Below are 19485 nucleotides of genomic sequence, written 5' to 3'. Positions count from 1 at the left end.
GTGCGCGCGCCGGGGAGACTGACCTGGACACGGTATAAGGACAGCACACAAACACATTTAAAACATATTAACACATTAACATTATATCATGTACATAGCAGTATAGTTATCATAATAAAGTACACAAATTTACTGCTAATAGTAACATTATTAATGTCTTTCTAATCTCATTAGTCATTTCATTCTCATCACTGCTCCTACGTAACTTCATGTGTTCCCTAGGTGGCCTCATCTATTTCACTCGAGAATATTGCTGGCTCAAATTTAGCCTATTACCTGAAGACACTTAAAAATTCACCACAGAAGCAAATACTCACATCTGCAAACCCAGTTGGAGATAGAAAAATAAGACAACAGCCGTGAGGGAGAAGAAGCAAGGTTCCAGATTTATTGGTTCCGTTCCACCACACGAGATCCACACCGATGAGAATTCTCAGAAGTTATCTAAAAAACCAGAGCTGAAGCTCTTCTATTTATACAGTTTTCTTAGGGTCAGGATGACCCAGACACGAATGTGTTTTAGAAAGAGCTTATCAAAATTACCATTCTGTTTTAGAAAGGGCTCATCAAAATTACCAGTATGTTTTGAAAAGAGCCTTTTCCAAACACCATTAGGTTTGAAAGAGGTACGAGACACAACATTTCGGAGAGACCTTGGTCTCACAGTTATCTCGCGTGTGCAACGTGACTCAACTACCCTTATAAATGGCCCCTCTTGGTTCTCTCTTAAAAATTAAGGCCTTCGTCTGTATTACTCCTGACTTTTTCTCGTGAGACAAGACTCTTCCCCACCTCCAAGTATATTATGAGTAAGTTTCTTTCACATTCTTCTGTATTTCTGGTTTATAATTTCTTTTCATATTTGCTCTACATTTCTGTTATATATATATATATATATATATATATATATATATATATATATATATATATATATATATATATGGTTATACTGCTTGCAAGTGGTTTACTGTACTCCCTATGTCATAATATCATTATATTATCCTTATAATATCTTAATACTCCTTTTATTATTCTTATAATGTTCTGTTTTCCTTCTGTGTGTGTGTGCGTGGTGGCATAGGCCTGTGTGTGTGTGTGTGTGTCTCTTAGTTGGCCGTCCACCTACGCTCTGAGGCCTGCCGCACTAATCAAATACATGTATGGTTTGCTGTGTGTTGTGTCTTGGGTAAACATCCGTTCATACAGTGCACCAGACCGGTGAATTCTCAATAAGATTACATATTACTCATACTAGGTCTCCCTCGTGTTTATTTCATGTATATTTTATATACAACAATATCCACAAATAGGGAAGAAGATTACAGAGATGAAGGCTTAAAACGTGCTTGAATGATAAAAAGTCAATAAATACGAAATCACTAAATAACTTTAAAGGGTTTATTTTCTATAGAACATGAATACAATCCTTTCACTCAAAATAGGACTCCCCGCTGCAGACCCTCCTCCAACGTTTTCAAAAAAGCACCTAGCGTCATATCTAGCGACTTTTTAGACAAACCTTAGCTACTTTCCGTAGAAGAGAATGGCCAGTACTGCCCGGTGAGTGTGAGGTCCTGCTTTCCCCCCGGAGACACGCCTCTCTCTGCAGCTACTCTGTTCAGTGAGGGGCAGAGAGGAGCAGCACATTCATTCACTTCTAACTTTCTCTCTGAGAGATTATTTTACATGGAAATATAGCACGAAATCACAGTGCACCCGTTGTCTTTAACTTATGTGTGTGGTGGTTTAGTCAGATGACGTCATGGTTATAAAATCAGAATTTTAGCAGTGTAGATCAGCAGCTTGGAAAAGGTTTGAAAGTGACTGCTGGTGAACATGTAGTCTCTTATTGGGCCGTGGTTCAGTCACTATTTCATATTCATCCTGTTGTCTGACAACAGAAACAGAAAAAATACGTAAATGAAAACAGCTTTATTGGGAATTTGGCTGTAAAGGGCTGACTTTAGGCAGAATGAAAGTACGATGTAATGATGTAATGAATATGCTAATTAGCGCATGACATCATCTAGAAACGTGTGGACACAGTGCTCCTGTCACTCAATTGGAGTATTTTAACATTATAGTGAAGATGAATCAGTGCCTGGGAAATACAAATTTAGTCCATCACGGCTGGGAAAAGGAGCTATATTAAAATTGGCAGTTTTTATTATTATTATTATTAATAATAATATTTTTTGGAATTTAAAAAGAAGAAATAAAGAATATGTTTGAATGACATCTCTTGTATAGTCCATGAAAACAAAAGCATACACAGTATTTGAAAAGTGCTTGAAAGTCCTGGAATTTCATTATGAAGCATCTGTACAGACCCTGTTATATGTACTATGTGATTGATGTATTAAACATGCCTCTTGATTTCTGGGTTTAGCATAGTTATACCTCGGTTTGAGTTTAAAACAATAGCTAGATTTACTGGTAGAATAATGCTAGTTAAGTTTCTCTCACAAATATTATTGAGTAGATAAAGTATATTCAGTAGCTTTTCTGGGATAGTGAGAATTTAGGTTAATATAGTAGAAAACAAAACACTCAGATTATCCTGGTTGTAACAACTGCTCATTCATCTGTACACCTTTACAGTTTTCACTGCAGATATATCATCAGCTTTATTGAACAATACTCAGAATCCTTGTCACCTCCAAGCCAATCAGTCATCAGTCATGATGAATTTTTGTATGGTTGGAAGCATGTTTAAAACACAGAAAGTGCTGAGATCATGTAAGAATGAGGTTTTACTCACTGGCATAAATGTGTTCACTTTAAACTTTGTTCCTTCCCTTAAACACTTACCTGCTTGAGAATTTGAATGATGATTCTCAGTACAGCACATTACCAAATATTAATGGGCTTTAAATTTATTTATTTATTTGTGACAATTATGGGATTTTCTAATTTGTTTAATATGTGAACTTTTTTTATTATTATTATGGCTCATCAAGGTTCAGAGCATTCCATTCTCTTAAATCAACATTTCCCATTGTTAGTATCAGAATCTTATTTAACATGCAACATATTCAATAATCTGTAACTAAGACTCAATAAAGAAATTCTGATTACACAGAGTGTCCAGAATGTCTCTGAAACACTTCAGCCTATGATTAGCCATGGATTCCTGAGAGGACACTGTAGCAGTCTCTGAGGATTTCTTCTTATCACTCCACTTTTAAAAAAACAACAAACCACTAAATACTGGATTCTTCTTCTTTTATTTTGATTGTCAGTGCTCAACTCAAACCAACAGCAGTATTATTAATAATATCAGGAATGATTGTGTCTAAAATCAACCACTGATTATATCCCACTTGTTTGTTTCTAGATTGTATGATTTATTTAGCCAAATCTAAACTCACCATTCCAACATATCCATTTGTGTAACTGGATACTCAGGATAATGAAATTTCGCTCTGGTTTCCATCCACCCACCCTTCCATTTTCTATATCTCCTATCATACAGGGTCACAGAGAACCTTGAGCCTATCCCAGAGATCATAGGACACAGGACAGGGTACACCCTGGACAGGGTACCAGTCCATCGCAAAGCACACTCACATACACATTCACACACCCATTCACACACTACAGACACTTTGGACATACCAATCAGCCTACCATGCATGTCCTTGGACAGAGGGAGCAGCACAGGGAGAACACGCAAACTACACACACACAGGGTTGTGGTGGGAATCAAACCCCCAACCCTGGAGGTGGGAGGCGAACGTGCTTAGCACTAAGCCACCGTGCGCCCCACTCTGGTCTCTTTAATTTAATAAAAATGCGACACACAGAATAGCACAATGCGCTATTAAATAAATAGTGGGTGACTGTGTTTTCTTTATAGTGTATATGCACTGTGAATGACTTCTTATTTAAAAACATAAATGTAACTGACATGCTGCTTTATTAAATCATAGCAACTTGAGCACCTGCCTAGCCCAACTCTGAATATGAGGAACTTTCCTACACAAATATTGATGTAACTATTCACCCATTCTCACACCAATGGTAGCAGAGCTACCATGCAAGGTGCTAACCTGACATCAGGAGCAACTTGGGGTTCAGTGTCTTGCCCAAGGACACTTCGAGTCATGTGGGCCAAGAATCGAACCACCAACCCTACAATTAGACAACCTGCTCTACCACCTGAGCCACAGCCACCAACTAGATAACTAGATGTTTAAGTCAGCCTATCCCATTCCTTCATTTTCTTGTTACATATAGATGTCTCTTAAGTGTTTCCTACATGTATATTTTTTAAATTTGCATGTCTACCAATATGTAAGCCAATGCATATGTTTTACACTACTAATACAAAATGTCCGTGAGGCCTTCCACACCCATCAAAATATTGCCATCACACTGTGACAGAAAAAAATATAACAATGATGCTTTAGAATTAGATAAATAAAGTTCCTGCAAGATATGAATTGAACTTTTCATTTAGAACTCAAAAAGTACCTTAATGGCTTTTGTAATGAACACTGTGTATCCCATGTAGCACACTAACCCTAATGTGTATGACCGCATGTACTATGTTGCAATAATAATAATAGTAATGATGATGATGATGATTATTATTATTGTCAAATAATCACTTCACTGGACAGGAATGTGATGATGTAACGACACAGGACAGTTAGCAGGAAGTAAGCGCAGGAGCGCCGTCTTTATTGATAAACAAACTAACAGAACACAAGAAACGCGGTCTATGCTGAACAGGACTAGCTGGATCAACCATGGAACTACAGTCTAGGCATTACTCGAAAACAGAACATGGAACTGAGACCGCTAGCATGCTACACGCATTCTAACACAGCGCTAACGCTATACTCCTTAACCACTACTAACGTTACAAACTATAATACTGCGCGAAGTGCGCAGCCACACGAGGGGTTTAAATAACCAACATAATTAAACTAAAGCATAGACACCTGGAGAAATAAAGACACACTCTCGAACCTAAGCCAATACCTGGACAGGAAGTAAATCAAAACAAACGAGCCGCGCGTGTCCATATGTCAGAGTCTCGTGCACGCGCGCTCTGCAGCAGTCTTTGCGCTTCGACGCCGCAGCGCCATCCACCGGCGGAAGCGTAACAGATGTAAAAACAGACTTAAAAACATTGAGTCATTTAATACAGGTCAACTGTTTTCTATTATACAAGCATCGTGTGTGTGTTCTGTTTCATTTTCTTTTCAGGGATAAACATACTGGAGGATTTTTTGTTGATCTGGCACAAAATTAAAAGGAACTAAATTACATTAAAAAGGGGGAACCTTTGGGTACCAAGGTTATAAGTTATAAACTAGGGAACGTTGAGAGAGAGAGAGAGAGAGAGAGAGAGAGAGAGAGAGAGAATTGGCATGTGGTCTGCGCCTCTATAGCACCGCTGTTCTACAGTAAGTAAGTAAGTAGTAAGTGCCGAGGGCGAGACCTGAATGTCGGGCTGCCAGATAGCTTCATTTCAACTATAACTATTAAATGGATGGGAGTGGGGGTGGGGTAAACATTTGACCAACCAAAATCATTTCAAAAGTGAGACATGTAAAAGTCCCTGAGGAACCCAGGGTAACTTCTAAGCAAACAAAGGCCTCTCTCACATTGGCTAATGTTAATGTTCAAGAGTTCACCATCAGGAGAACACTGAACAACAATGGAGTGAATTACAGTGTTACAAGGAGAAAGCCACTGCTCTCCAAAAAGAACATTACAGCCCATCTGCAGTTTGCTAATGATTATGTGGAAAAGTCTTTTGGAAAAATGTTTTGTGTGAAAAAATATAACCTTTTGGTTTAAATAAGAAGTGTTATGTTTGGAGAAAGCAAACACTACATTCCAGCATAAGAACCTTACTTATAAGAACCTTTCAATAATTGATGGAACAATGAATTCTGAATTATAACAGTGAATTCTAAAGGAAAGTTTCAGGACATCTGTCTGTGAACTGAATCTCAAGAGAAAGTGGGTCATGCAGCAGGCCAACAACCCTAAGCACAAAAAGCACATAAGGGTCCACCAAAGTATGGTTAAAAGAGAATAAAATTCATGTTTCAGAATTTGCCAAGTCAATGTCCTGACCTTAATCCAATAGAAATGTTGTGGAAGGACCGCAAACAAGCAGTTCATGTCAGGAAAATCACCAGCATTCCAGAGTTGAAGCTGTTCTGTACTGAGAAACGAGCTAAAATTCGTACAAGCCGATGTGCAGGACTGATCAACAGTAAAAACAGGGACAATGTTTAGTTTCGGTTATTTCTGACCAAGGGGTTCACACCATATGCTGAAAGCAAAGGTTCACATAGGATCACATAATAGAAAGAAAACATTCTACACACCGTTATACCACCAGCAGCAGTCTGGACTGTTGACACAAGGCAGGTTCATGCTGCTGATGCCAATGTCTGACCCTATCATCTACATGTCACAACAGAAATCAAGATTCATCAAATCAGGCAATGTTTTTCCATGCTTCACCTGTCCAGTTCCAGTGAGTCCACGCCCACTCTAGCCTCAGGTTCCTGTTCTTGGCTCACAGACAGGAGTGGAACCTAATATGGTTGTAGCTTATCCACCTCATTTGGTTAGACGTATTGTATGTTGCAAGAGGGTTTTCTGCTCCCCACACTTGTAAAGAATTATCATTACCATAGCCTTTCTGTCAGCTCGAACCAGTCTGTCCATTCTCCTCTGTCCTCTCTCATCAACAAGGTGTTTGTTTTTCTCCACCATTCTGTGTAAACTCAAGAGATTGCTGTCTGTGAAAATCCCAGATCAGCCTCTAAAATTCTCAAACCAGCTCGTCTGGCACCAACATTCATACCATCATCACTGAGATCACTGAGATTCTGATGTTTGGTGTGAATATTAACTGAAGCTTACTGAAATACTTACCTGTATCTGCATGATTTTATGCATTGCGCAGCTGCCACATGAATTAGTTAAGTTCTTTTTCAAACACATCCTGCAGAAGCAAATAAGATCAGCACTCCAGCTGCTTTGAGTAGCCTAATGCAAAATGTATTCAAAATACTATTCTTCCTAAAACAGATCATTAAGATCTCCAAAACACCTGAAACTGGATTCAAGGCACTGTATACAGTGTTACCACCATTGAAATCACCATTTAATTACATATGCTTCAACAGTTAAAATATATAATAAATAAATAAATACATTATTATTATTATTATTATTATTATTATTATTATTATTATTATTATTATTATTAATAATAATAATAATATGTGTAATTTATATAGCTCCTTACTCATAACCAATGTCGCTTTACAATTACAATGTTTCAACAAAACATGGAACATGCGGTAGACTAGATTTGAGAAAAAATATGATTTATAGTTTACAAAGAAATATTAAATTTCTCATCAAAACATGATTTCACTGCTTATGCTAAACTTAATTTACACAAGTTTCTAATTACAAGATTGAATTATATAAAGTGAGCATGATCAATTCATGTAGTATTAATGTAAACCCATTACATTATGAAATCTTGTGGGGATGTTGGCACTGACAGCTACTATAACTATAGTATTTAAATTAACATGATTCAAAGGTGTGTGATAGAATAGCACAGTGTTTTAATAAATTCAATGCTAATGAATATTAGGTGCTATTATTAATTAATATTATCCTGGTGTCTAATATTATTTTTTGAGAACAGTTTCATATTAAAATACAATGAATCTGCACATTTTAACAGTTCAAATGGAGAAGTTATTAATGTTTGATCACATTAATGATTCTGTGTCTCACTGCCAAAAATGAAAACCTCTTAACTCTGAAAGTCAATTAAACAATGTTTGAAGGAGAATCTATAATAAATGCATCATCAGATGACTAAAGGGAATGCTGGATGATCCATCACATCAGTTTTAGCCTGACATTTTTGCTTTTGCGTCACACATTTGTACAACAGTTTTTATGAATCAGACATTGATTGATTCATAAATCAATTATCTCGCTGGATAAAACCTATACCTATATTATATATGTATATATTTATGTATGTATAAAATGTAAATGGAAGGTTTTTGCTTCATGTTTTTTTAAACTTTGCTGAGGACTGTAGTTTGAGTCAAACTTATTTGCATTTGAAGAACATTTGCCTTTTAAATAAAATAAATAATCATTTAGTGATACACCAAGTGGACAGCTCAGAGTTTAAAGGGTCAAAGAGATGGCTTTCTGATCTATGTCGAAGAAGGTAAGAAATCTCTCTAAACTGTGCCTTTATTTTGGCACAATGAATGATATATTTGTTATATGATGCACTTCATATAATTTGATGTGCACAGTTAAAGTCTGATTATTAAGTGGTGAATGGTACATTGCTTCCTCAATTGGCTATTTTCTTTTTAATCCTTGAGTGCTCTTGTAAATTGTCTAAAGTTGGTATCTTTCTAGTTAAGCAGAAAATGGAGAATTCACAGAGGCCCATGCTTTTTCTGTTACTTGAAACTCTGATTTCAAGTATTTTAAAAAATCTCGTTTTACAGTACACTATGATTGATTTAATATCACTTGTAAATTGTCATAATTTAAAAAGACAATACCTTTTATAGATTAAAAACACAACCTATCAAATGTTCCTATAATGTATATATTTTTTGCGCAGGGATATGCATTTTCTCATTGCAGTCGATTCTGACCCATCAGCAAGGTAAGAATACAGTATAGTAGAATACAGAAATACACACACACACACACACACACACACACACACACACACACAAATGTCTGAGACCACACTGAAAATCTGGATTTTTTTTCTCTTTTACATTTTGAAATAAATAGGTTTTAGAATTTTTTAATATTTAAAACAAAGAAAGTAAATGTTTAATATTTTGGATATTTAATTTTTAAAATTCTGCAACTGTAAACATTAAGAAACTCTGAATCTCTTGTAAATATTTTAAAGATTCTACTTTTTTTTTTTTACTGAAGTTGTAGTCAATAATACAAAATCAAAAGATGATTTAGATCAAAAGATGCAGGCTATTTGACGGTACCTCGAATAGTGAAGGCTACAGCAGGGGGAAGAGCTTTCTCTTATAGAGCCCCACAGTTATGGAACAGTCTTCCTATTAGTGTTCGGGACTCAGACACAGTCTCAGTGTTTAAGTCTAGGCTTAAAACGTATTTGTTTACTCAAGCCTACCCTGACTAGATTCTGTTCTACTACTTCGCAGTCATAATAATCTTTTTTCTCCCTCTCTCCTTTCGCCGAGCCCCACATGAATTTATGGAGATACTAGAGATCCAGATCCTTTCTGCCTCTGGATGGAGCTCAAATCTTCTCTAATTCCAGACTGCTGGGACTACGGCTGCTCCTAAGGCCATACAGACTTCATATAAATCCATAATGAACTTTTTCACACTATCTGTTGTTACCCAGATGAGGATGGGTTCCCTTCTGAGTCGGGTTCCTCTCAAGGTTTCTTCCTCTTAAAACATCTTAGGGAGTTTTTCCTTGCCACCGTCGCCACTCAGTGGCTTGCTCAGTTGGGATAAATTCGCACCTTTAATATCTGTATACCATGTTGATATTTCTGTAAAGCTGCTTTGAGACAATGTCTATTGTAAAAAGCGCTATACAAATAAAAAAATTAAAAAAAAAATAAATAATACAATTTCGAATGAAAATTCTAAAATTTAAAAAAAAAAAAAAAAAGTAAAATAGAAACATTTTCCACTAATGCTCTCAGACTTTTGGCCCCGACTGTGTGTGTGTGTGTGTGTGTGTGTGTGTGTGTGTGTGTGTGTGTGTGCGTGCGTGTGCATGTGTGTGTGTGTCTGTGTGTATGTAAACAAACTATTAATGAAAATAAAATTTTGTGTAAGATAAATGAATGAATAAATATGTTCTCTTCTCCCCTCCAGTCGATGTGGCCTTAGGAGGAATAGCAATACAATCTTCTTTACACTAACAATTATCCTGCTTACTTTGCTATTGATGACAACAAAGCATCTAACATGAATTTCAACTCATGTACTGCTACAAATCCTCAGTATAACCCATGGTGGAGGGTGGATTGTTGGCGGTGTATGATATTAGCAGTGTAATCGTCACTAACAGAGGCGACTGCTGTTCAGAACAGATAAATGGTGCTGAGATTCACATTAGCAGCTCCTTGGTCAACAACAACCCCAGGTGAAATATAAAAAAAATAATGTATATAAAAATATCAGCCTAAATGAGTAAGAGTTTATTTATAGAATTTTATTAACATTTTAAAAAGCTTGCTGAATACAAGGCTTTGCAATTTGGTAACAAATAATTGTATATATTTACAACTCTAATAAGGCATTACAACATTCCAGTAAAACTGTTCTTTATGTAATATACATAATTATAAAGCACGTTAAGACTTAATAAATATATTGTGAAATATTTTAAATGACATTAATTAATGCTTAAATAGTCACTCATAAGTTTACTGTAGTATTGCTCATTTAGTATTGTACACTTTATTTTACTGAAGTATAACTCAGCAACATTTAAACAAACTTATTACAGAAAATCTACGTAAAATATATTACTGCAGATCTTTATCTGATTGGCAAGGACATTTTTAATTGTATAAATTGTGTAATTCTGACATAAATTGACAAGGAATAAATGACTACTTACTGAAAGTAGTTCTGGCTACATGCCAAATTGCAGGTTTAAATGAATGCTCTCACTGTAACACGTTAGTCCTATAATTAAAACTTATACAAGGACATGGATGGATATTAGAATACTGCAGTATGTCTGTCTCTCTCTCTGTGTGTGTGTGTGTGTGTGTGTGTGCTATACAGTAACTACATAGTAACTTAACTACATAATAAATTTTCTCATCTTCCCTCCAGACAATGGGGAATCCGTCTATTTCTTAGAAGGAATAGTGATACAGTGCCCTGCGATGGCCTGGCACCCTGTCCAGGGTGTACCCCACCTTGTGCCCGATGCTCCCTGGGATAGGCTCCAGGTTCCCCGTGACCCTGAAAAGGAGTAAGCGGTTGAAGATTGATGGATGGATGAATAGTGACACAGTATGAAGCACAGAAGGGTTTAATTAGGAAGGTTTTTATTTCATTTTATTTTCCTTTCATGGGAAATTCTTTAGAATGGAGGGCTGCATTTTTCTTATTAACTTTGGGGGAGAGAAAAAATAGAGGGTGGTGCATGAATGACTGTCTATAGCTGCTATAATGTAAGGGATAACAGGAACTAACTTGTCTCACAGGTGTTCTGTAACATTAAACATGACTATAAACTGAGAAAAAGTATGATGTGTCATTCTTTAATAAAATAAGAAATTCTTCTGCACACTCTGGTATGAAAATAATCAACTTCAGGGTGGTGACAGATTTATTAAACATTATTAACTTTGGATTTAACTTAATATGTAAAACTAAATACAGTTCCCATCATTTCTCTCTCTCTCTCTCTCTCTCTCTCTCTCTCTCTCTCTCTCTCTCTGTGTGTGTGTGTGTGTGTGTGTGTGTGTGTGCGTGCATGCGTGAGTACAGTGGAGCGAGTGAAGCGTGTTGGTGAGAGCGTGCGTGGAAGACTGAGGTTTTTTTCACTTTCTTTCTCTTATTTTCCGCTTCGACAGTATCTCACAAAAGTGAGTACACCCCTCACATTTTTGTAAATATTTGATTATATCTTTTCATGTGACAACACTAAAGAAATGACACTTTGCTACAATGTAAAGTAGTGAGTGTACAGCTTGTGTAACAGTGTAAATTTGCTGTCCCCTCAAAATAACTCGACACACAGCCATTAATGTCTAAACCACTGGCAACAAAAGTGATTACACCCCTAAGTGAAAATGTCCAAATTGGGCCCAATTAGCCATTTTCCCTCCCTGGTGTCATGTGACTTGTTAGTGTTACAAGGTCTCAGGTGTGAATGGGGAGCAGGTGTGTTAAATTTGGTGTCATCGCTCTCACACTCCCTCATACTGGTCACTGGAAGTTCAACATGGCACCTCATGGCAAAGAACTCTCTGAGGATCTGAAAAAAGAATTGTTGCTCTACATAAAGATGGCCTAGGCTATAAGAAGATTGCTACTACGAGAAATAAGCTCATAGCAACACTGATGAAATACACATACAGTACAAAAAAAACCACACACACAAATAGAGAATGTGTTTAGCATTTTTTATTTTTTTTTTACATCTGCACACAATTATTAGTTTAGCAGCTTTTTTAGAATAAAAAAAGTCATGTATAAGTCTATATAATGAGTCTTTATTGGTCACATATACAGTAGAGTACAGTGAGATTGTTTTCTTCACATACTCCCACATGTCAGGAGGCTGGGGTCAGAGTGCAGGGTCATGATATGGCACCCCAGGAGCAGAGAGGGATAAGGACCTTGCTCAATGGGCAGCTTGACAGTGCTGGGGATTGAACCCCCAACCTACTGATCAGTAAGCAAGAGCATTAACCGCTAAGCCACCACTGCCCCAGTGTATGGGAGTGAGAGGGGTATGGGGTGAGAGATGTGATAGAGAGAGAGAGAGAGAGTGAGAGTGAGTGAGTGAGAGTGTGTGTGTGTGTGTTTTCATAGCATCTACTACTTCTTACCCCACTGTTTTCTAACTACTACAAATATAGACTTCTGAACACCGCCAATAAAAGCTTAATAACAGAATACTGCAATTTTTGGGAAATTGCCGTTCCCGAGTTTGGCCACTCGAGGGCAGTCATGTCCCATCCGGCACAACACACAACGCCGCCTAAAACAGAAGGTAGGTTGTAGGTATTGTACTACTACTACTGATTCTAGTAATGACCTCAATCGAAGTAATTAAATACGTAATGAAAGGTGTTGTCTATATAGCTGACCTCATTTTCCTTCACAGTGAGTTAAAGGCGCACAACTATCAGAATCCCAGTTCATAATTGTGTTTGATTGGCCAAGTAGAATAAAGTGTCCGACTCTTTTTGAGCTTATTGGACATTACACATTGCTGTAACTATCTCATTGGCACTACTTAATTGCTCATAGTTTATTTGACGAATGCAACTGCTGCGACATATTTTGCCAATCTTAAACTCAGCTGTCATTCTGGAGGTGCAGTTTTGGTTGATGCATGACATTTAGGTTCAAACACAGTGCGTATGGGAAAAGAGAAGGCCAGTGATTAGACAGTGTGAAGGCTGACTTTGTATTCCTACTTGTGTGTGATGTTTGTTATGTTAGTTTCTCTTGCACAACTGTCGAAGTGCATATGCTTTCCTTGTGAGTGACACTTGTTAAGAATGAGATGAGGGTTTGAGACAATGTAGCTAATTTCGACCTTCGAGAGTCCATTATATCGTGCATTTGCGAGAGCTGATAAAGCAAGGCCTGAGAGTTGTGTTTGCATTCCTTTCTGTGGTGCTTGTAAGTTAGTGAAGTACTTGTGTGGTAGAATGTGGACTGGCTTCAAAGTGAACACAGACATTGGTGCTGATCCGCTGAATGCTGGGCCTACTAATAAAGGCTTGTGCTGCTATGTGCGACCTGTAGTTGCAGTGGACGTAGGACTGTAGTATATACGGGCCTTGAGTCCAAGGACGTGCTCAAAAGGAACGTCTTGTGTTTGAAACAGTAATGTCAATGTTGTACAAACACAGACAGCTTTTTCTAACCTCCTTACGCTGATGAGTGTTTTGGCTGTATGCTTTACTATGCATGTTTTACCCAAAGTTCCTGACTATTGTGTTGTACTACTACTACTACTACTACTGCTACTACTAATTTGAACCAAAACATTAGTACTGAAAATACTAATAATGTTTTGTATCTGTGTGTGTTTTTAGAGAGAGAGAGAGAGAGAATGGGGAAGAAGAAGACGTTAGCAGGTGAAAAGCAGTGCCTAGTGATTGTTTTCGAAAAAGAGAGCTATTGTGTGACCGTTGGTGTAAGGCCCGCCTCCTCGCCTGTTCTCAACTAGGTCCTGTCGAGTGTGGATAAATAGGTGGGCGCTGCGCGAGAACTTTCATTGAGTGACTTGACTTCGAGAGCAGCATCATGTCTGGCAGAGGCAAGGGTGGTAAAGGACTCGGCAAAGGAGGCGCTAAGCGTCACCGCAAGGTGCTTCGCGATAACATTCAGGGAATTACCAAGCCGGCTATTCGCCGTCTGGCTCGCCGTGGCGGTGTAAAGCGTATTTCTGGTCTGATTTATGAAGAGACTCGCGGTGTGCTAAAGGTGTTTCTGGAGAACGTGATCCGCGACGCCGTCACTTACACCGAGCATGCCAAGAGAAAGACCGTGACCGCCATGGATGTGGTGTACGCCCTGAAACGCCAGGGACGCACCCTGTACGGCTTCGGCGGTTAAACGCTCTAACACCGAACGACGCGAACACAACGGCTCTTTTAAGAGCCACCCACATGTCTAGAAAAAGAGCTGTTTCGTGTGGAAAAAAAAAAAAGGCTTTTTCTTTCATGAAGCATAAGGCATCAAACGCTGTACCGTAGTAGCATAAGTGGTAGGTCTATTTGTATTTTTTGTAATAAACTATATATATGCACAGTATTAAATATTATGAACTGCTTGATTAAAACGATTTGGAAGATGATTTTAGTAGAAACTTCTATATTTCTTTCTCTCTCTCATACACACGCATACATGCATATATAATATAAAACGATTTTTTCTCAAGCCAATTGTTTTTTCATAGTGCACGTTGTCCTGAAAGTACAAGGGCGGGAAGGGAAACAAAGCGTAGCGGAGGACGAGGAGGAGGGAGGAAGCAGAGTGCAGTAGGAGGCGCCATGCAGGGGGAGGTATCGAATTTTGGCCAATCAAAAAAAGGTGTCTTGTCTGGGCGTCATTAGCATGTGGGTCTGTAAATAGAGCGGGCGCGAGGCGGGCGCTAGTCATTTTCTGTTCGTTTATTCGAGAAGCAGAAGCATGCCCGATCCAGCCAAGACCGCGCCCAAGAAGGGATCAAAGAAAGCCGTGACCAAGACGGCCGGCAAAGGAGGCAAGAAGCGCAGAAAGTCCCGGAAGGAGAGCTACGCCATCTACGTGTACAAGGTCCTGAAGCAGGTGCACCCTGACACCGGCATCTCATCCAAGGCCATGGGCATCATGAACTCCTTCGTGAATGATATTTTTGAGCGCATTGCAGGTGAGTCTTCTCGTCTGGCTCACTACAACAAGCGCTCCACCATCACCTCCAGGGAGATCCAGACCGCCGTGCGCCTGTTGCTTCCCGGCGAGCTGGCCAAGCACGCCGTGTCCGAGGGTACAAAAGCCGTCACCAAGTACACCAGCTCCAAGTAAAGCGCGTTACCGCCGTCTTCATCAACCCAACGGTTCTTTTAAGAGCCACCCACTTTTCATACAAAGAGTAATTTCCTCTCTTTCGTTTTCTCTCTCGCTGTGTGTGTGTGTGTGTGTGTGTGTGTGAGAGAGGGGGAGGGGGACTTCTGAAGCGCTGCACTCCCGCGGATGTTCAGGCTTTTGGGTAATTCTAGCAGTCTGTTAAATGCAGAGATGAGTAAATCTAAACAGGGTTGTAGCACGGTTTCGGGGGTTGTATAATCTGAGCAATGCAAAATGGGACTTTAGCAGCACAAAGTTATTCGTATGATTGTACCAACAGGAAGTAGTTGAAAATGGTTTTCTAGTAGCACATAATCATTCTAAATCAGGGGTGCCCAAACTTTTTCCTGTGAAGGGCCAAAAATCAAACTTGATTGAGGGCTGTGGGCCAAAAGTAAATGTTGCATTATACCAAACTGTATTATATTAAAATTAAAGTTGCCATGGTTCTCATTTATCATTTCATAATATTTACAAATAAATTAATAGAAAATGTTAGTCTGTATCTGCTTCACTAATGCAGTTTTATTTTCAGAGTTCTATAGTTCAATGAAACTTATAGTATAATTAAAACATAGAACCAATCCCATTTATAATACATGTTCAATACCTAATACAACTATTCAAGGTATTAGCAATACAGCCACATGCCTGCAATATCAGTGACCTCTAATGAGACACATGAAGCTGGTCCTTATTTTTCAAACGTTTTTCCAAATTGGGATGCAGTGGACTTACTGTCAAAGTCAGGATATTATGGTGGTGAGAGTCAGTTAGTTTGCATCTCAGTTTACACTTGTTTAAGTTCATCAGACTGAAAGTCTGTTCACAGTGGTAGGTACTGCCAAACAGAGACAGCATCACTTGTGCCTGTTTGCACATCTGTACCTGTTTGTGGGGACACGTTTGTAGAAATCTGTCAAGGGAAGGGACCTGAACTTGTGTTTGAGTTCTGAATCACACTGAAGCTCAATTGGTTCCATCTGTAGATCATCACCGACTGTGTCCACACTGATGGTGAAGGGTTGAACAAACCACTCAAAGTCAGAAGCATTGTGTCTGAAGTCCTCAAAGCGACTGTCAAACTCCTGGAAAAGGTTGCTGAGAACAGCATCATACTCAGGTACCTTCTCTTTCATCATGCCTGCCTCTCTAAAACAGGGAAAATGGGCTACATTTCCTGGATGTGGAGATGAGAGAGAGGAACAGTGTGAGATGGGGAGTGAAAGAAGAGAGAGGGAGGAAAATAGAATAAATAACTGACAAAACAAGGAAATTAAATCATGATAATTTAAGAGAACTTTGACACAAAATTTATCAGCTTGATTAACAAAAAAACCCAAAGCTGACACCACTGGATATAAATGTTAACTAAATATAAGTATTAATAATAACAATAACTGCACATAAAACTATGGTGAATATTATAATTGTGAATGTTAGCTGCTGAGAGATGTCTTCTGAGCAGCAGTAGTTTTTGTTTGAAGGCTCTGACGTGATAAAAATGCTGGGTGATAATCTGGTCTTTTCCCTGGAGCTGAACATTTAAAACATTGAGCAGCTCTGTGACGTCCACCAGGAAAGCCAGGTCAGAAAACCATTTCTTATCCATGGGCACTTGAATACTACCAATCTTGCTTTCCTGAAAAGCTCTGATCTCATCACGCAGATCAAAAAATCTCCTGAGAACTTTTCCTCTGCTCAGCCATCTAACCTCCTGGTGGTACAACACATCACCATATTGCACATCCATCTCATCCAACAGTACCTTGAACTGCAGGTGAGAGAGCGCCTTGGAGCGTATATCATTCACAATTTTGACGACGTCACGCATCACATCCACAAGCCCGATGGATTGGGCACATAGCTGTTCTTGATGTAAAATACAGGAAATCTGATAGCTGGCCCGTGTGGCACTTTCTTGAGCTGATGAAGGACGTAGCAGCGCGCTCTGCTCAGATCGAAGTTTAGCAAGCAGCTCGTTAGCCTTCTGTTTTCATGCCTCGCCGCTGTCCTTTGAGAAAGCTGAAGAACGTTTTGTTTCATAATGACGGATTTTGTACTCTTTCAAAACAGCAACTGACTGCTTGCAAACTAGACACACTGCCTTTGAATTGATTTCAGTAAATAAAAAGTCAACTTGCCAAATCTTTTTAAATTTCCTCTTGTCTGTGTGCCAGTGCCTGGATCTCTCCATTATTACCTGTTTGTTGACTGTCGCAATGCATGCTGGCCTTGAAGTATGCATGTACATTAAATAAAATTCTAATTCTTATTCTCTACATTTAATTTCAATTTACATTTTTTGTAGCTCAAAAATAAATAAAAAAAATGTTAAATTAGAAATGAAGATCAGCATCAATTAATTAGCACAAAGACATTCAAAAGAATGTTCTAGTAGCACATAGATATTGAAAAGAATGTTCTAGCAGCATGGAATACAACACACACACACACAAGGCTATAGCGGAGCCTATAGTCACGTGCGCTGTGCTTTACACGGCCCCCAACGCGCTCTGCTTCCGATACTACACACACCACTCGACAGCTGCAAAGACATCAGGCTCGTTCACAAGGCTCCTCTTTAACTCGGCCCAGAACGCATACGACGGCCGTGCCTGCTTTTCGCCCGTTTTTACACACCACATCGCACCAAATGCGCAGCCCGCCGGCTTGAGTACAACGCGCGCCGCGCCTTTTCATGTGCGCTGCGCGAGACTGTTGCTCTCTAGCCGGCCAGGCCGGGCCACGGGAGAAACGAGAAAGCCCGTCCTCGCTCAGCGTGTGCTTCAACGTGTTGAATCTCGTCTTGCGAGTGGGATTTTCACCGAGAAATGCCATGAGAAAACACATCTGAGCGCGCGCCGCGTCCGTGCATTCATTCAGCGGCGCCCGAGTTGAGTCTACAACGCTCTCATATCTGTTTTTAAGACCAGCCCCCCGGCCGCGGGAAGGGAGGATCCTGTTACACACTAACGTACAGCGTACGACTCGTGTATTCTACGTAGTTCCAAGAGAGATGGCAGAAGTCGCACCCGCTCCCGCCGCCGCGCCGGCCAAAGCGCCCAAGAAGAAAGCAGCTTCGAGAGCAAAAAAAGCCGGCCCTAGCATCGGCGAGCTGATCGTCAAAGCCGTTTCCTCGTCTAAGGAGAGGAGCGGCGTGTCTCTCGCCCGCTCTGAAGAAAGCGCTGGCTGCCGGCGGATATGATGTGGAGAAGAACAACTCCCGCGTCAAGATCGCCGTTAAGGGTCTCGTGACTAAAGGCACTCTGGTGCAGACCAAAGGGACCGGCGCGTCTGGCTCTTTCAAGCTGAACAAGAAGCAGACCGAAGCCAAGAAGCCCGTGAAGAAAGCCGCGCCCAAAGCGAAAAAGCCCGCCGCTACTAAGAAGCCCAAGAAGGTAGCAGCCAAGAAAGCCGCGGCCAAGAAGTCTCCTAAGAAGGCGAAGAAGCCCACAGCCGCCGCAAAGAAAGCCACCAAGAGCCCGAAGAAGGCGAAAAAGCCCGCGACCCCTAAAAAGGCAGCCAAGAGCCCCAAGAAAGCGAAAGCTGTCAAGCCCAAGACCACAAAACCTAAAGCGACAAAGGCGAAGAAGGCAGCGCCCAAAAAGAAGTAAAGACGTTTGTTTCTTTCATGCTTTTGTTCCTTAAACGGCTCTTTTAAGAGCCACCCATATTTTCCTTTAAAGAGCGACAATTCATTTTCAGTCAAGCTTTATGGAATCAAAGCAGTACACGTTAGAAACATACAATAGTATGGATACACATATCTGCTACATATGTATACATAACCACACGCTGATGCTGATTTTAGTACAGTAGAATAGAATCCTGATCGTGATTCCTAAACGTCAATCCTGATCTCCAAAACCATCACAGAATATGTAGGATAACATATTGATGCATAATAAATCAAAGTTAATGATAAGAATAAATAAATTCAGTATGTAGTTGTTACTTCGTGCTTTTGTATGAATATTCCCTTCTGTCTCTTTTCATTCGCGCGCTCTCTCTCTCTCACACGCACAAACAGGGGTGGGAGGGGTGACGCTGGAATTCGACGGCCTGTTTGGGATTGGCTAATGTGCCACTGCGTTCTTAGCGAATAAGAGAGTGGCCGTTTTGTCT

General features: G+C 39.6%; 2 protein-coding genes and 1 pseudogene across 2 annotated transcripts; all 3 read left to right on the top strand.

Annotated features, from left to right (window-relative positions):
* The first annotated feature begins 12747 nt into the window (after positions 1–12747).
* LOC128604673 (histone H4) lies at positions 12748–14374 on the top strand. The gene has a single exon (XM_053619786.1). The coding sequence runs from the start codon at positions 14053–14055 to the stop codon at positions 14362–14364; it is 312 nt and encodes a 103-aa protein (XP_053475761.1). The 5' UTR covers positions 12748–14052; the 3' UTR covers positions 14365–14374.
* Positions 14375–14940: 566 nt separating this feature from the next.
* LOC128604672 (histone H2B-like) lies at positions 14941–15981 on the top strand. Its single transcript, XM_053619785.1, has one exon. It carries the CDS (start codon positions 14941–14943, stop codon positions 15313–15315), a length of 375 nt encoding a protein of 124 aa, XP_053475760.1. The 3' UTR covers positions 15316–15981.
* A 94-nt stretch (positions 15982–16075) lies between these two features.
* Positions 16076–19264, top strand: LOC128604669 (histone H1-like; annotated as a pseudogene).
* Positions 19265–19485: the final 221 nt, after the last annotated feature.

This window comes from Ictalurus furcatus, unplaced genomic scaffold (assembly GCF_023375685.1).
Source record: "Ictalurus furcatus strain D&B unplaced genomic scaffold, Billie_1.0 scf1, whole genome shotgun sequence".
Classification (NCBI taxonomy): Eukaryota; Metazoa; Chordata; class Actinopteri; order Siluriformes; family Ictaluridae; genus Ictalurus; species Ictalurus furcatus.
The sequence above is the reverse complement of the archived record's forward strand: the minus strand, read 5'-3'. Positions and strand labels throughout refer to the sequence as shown.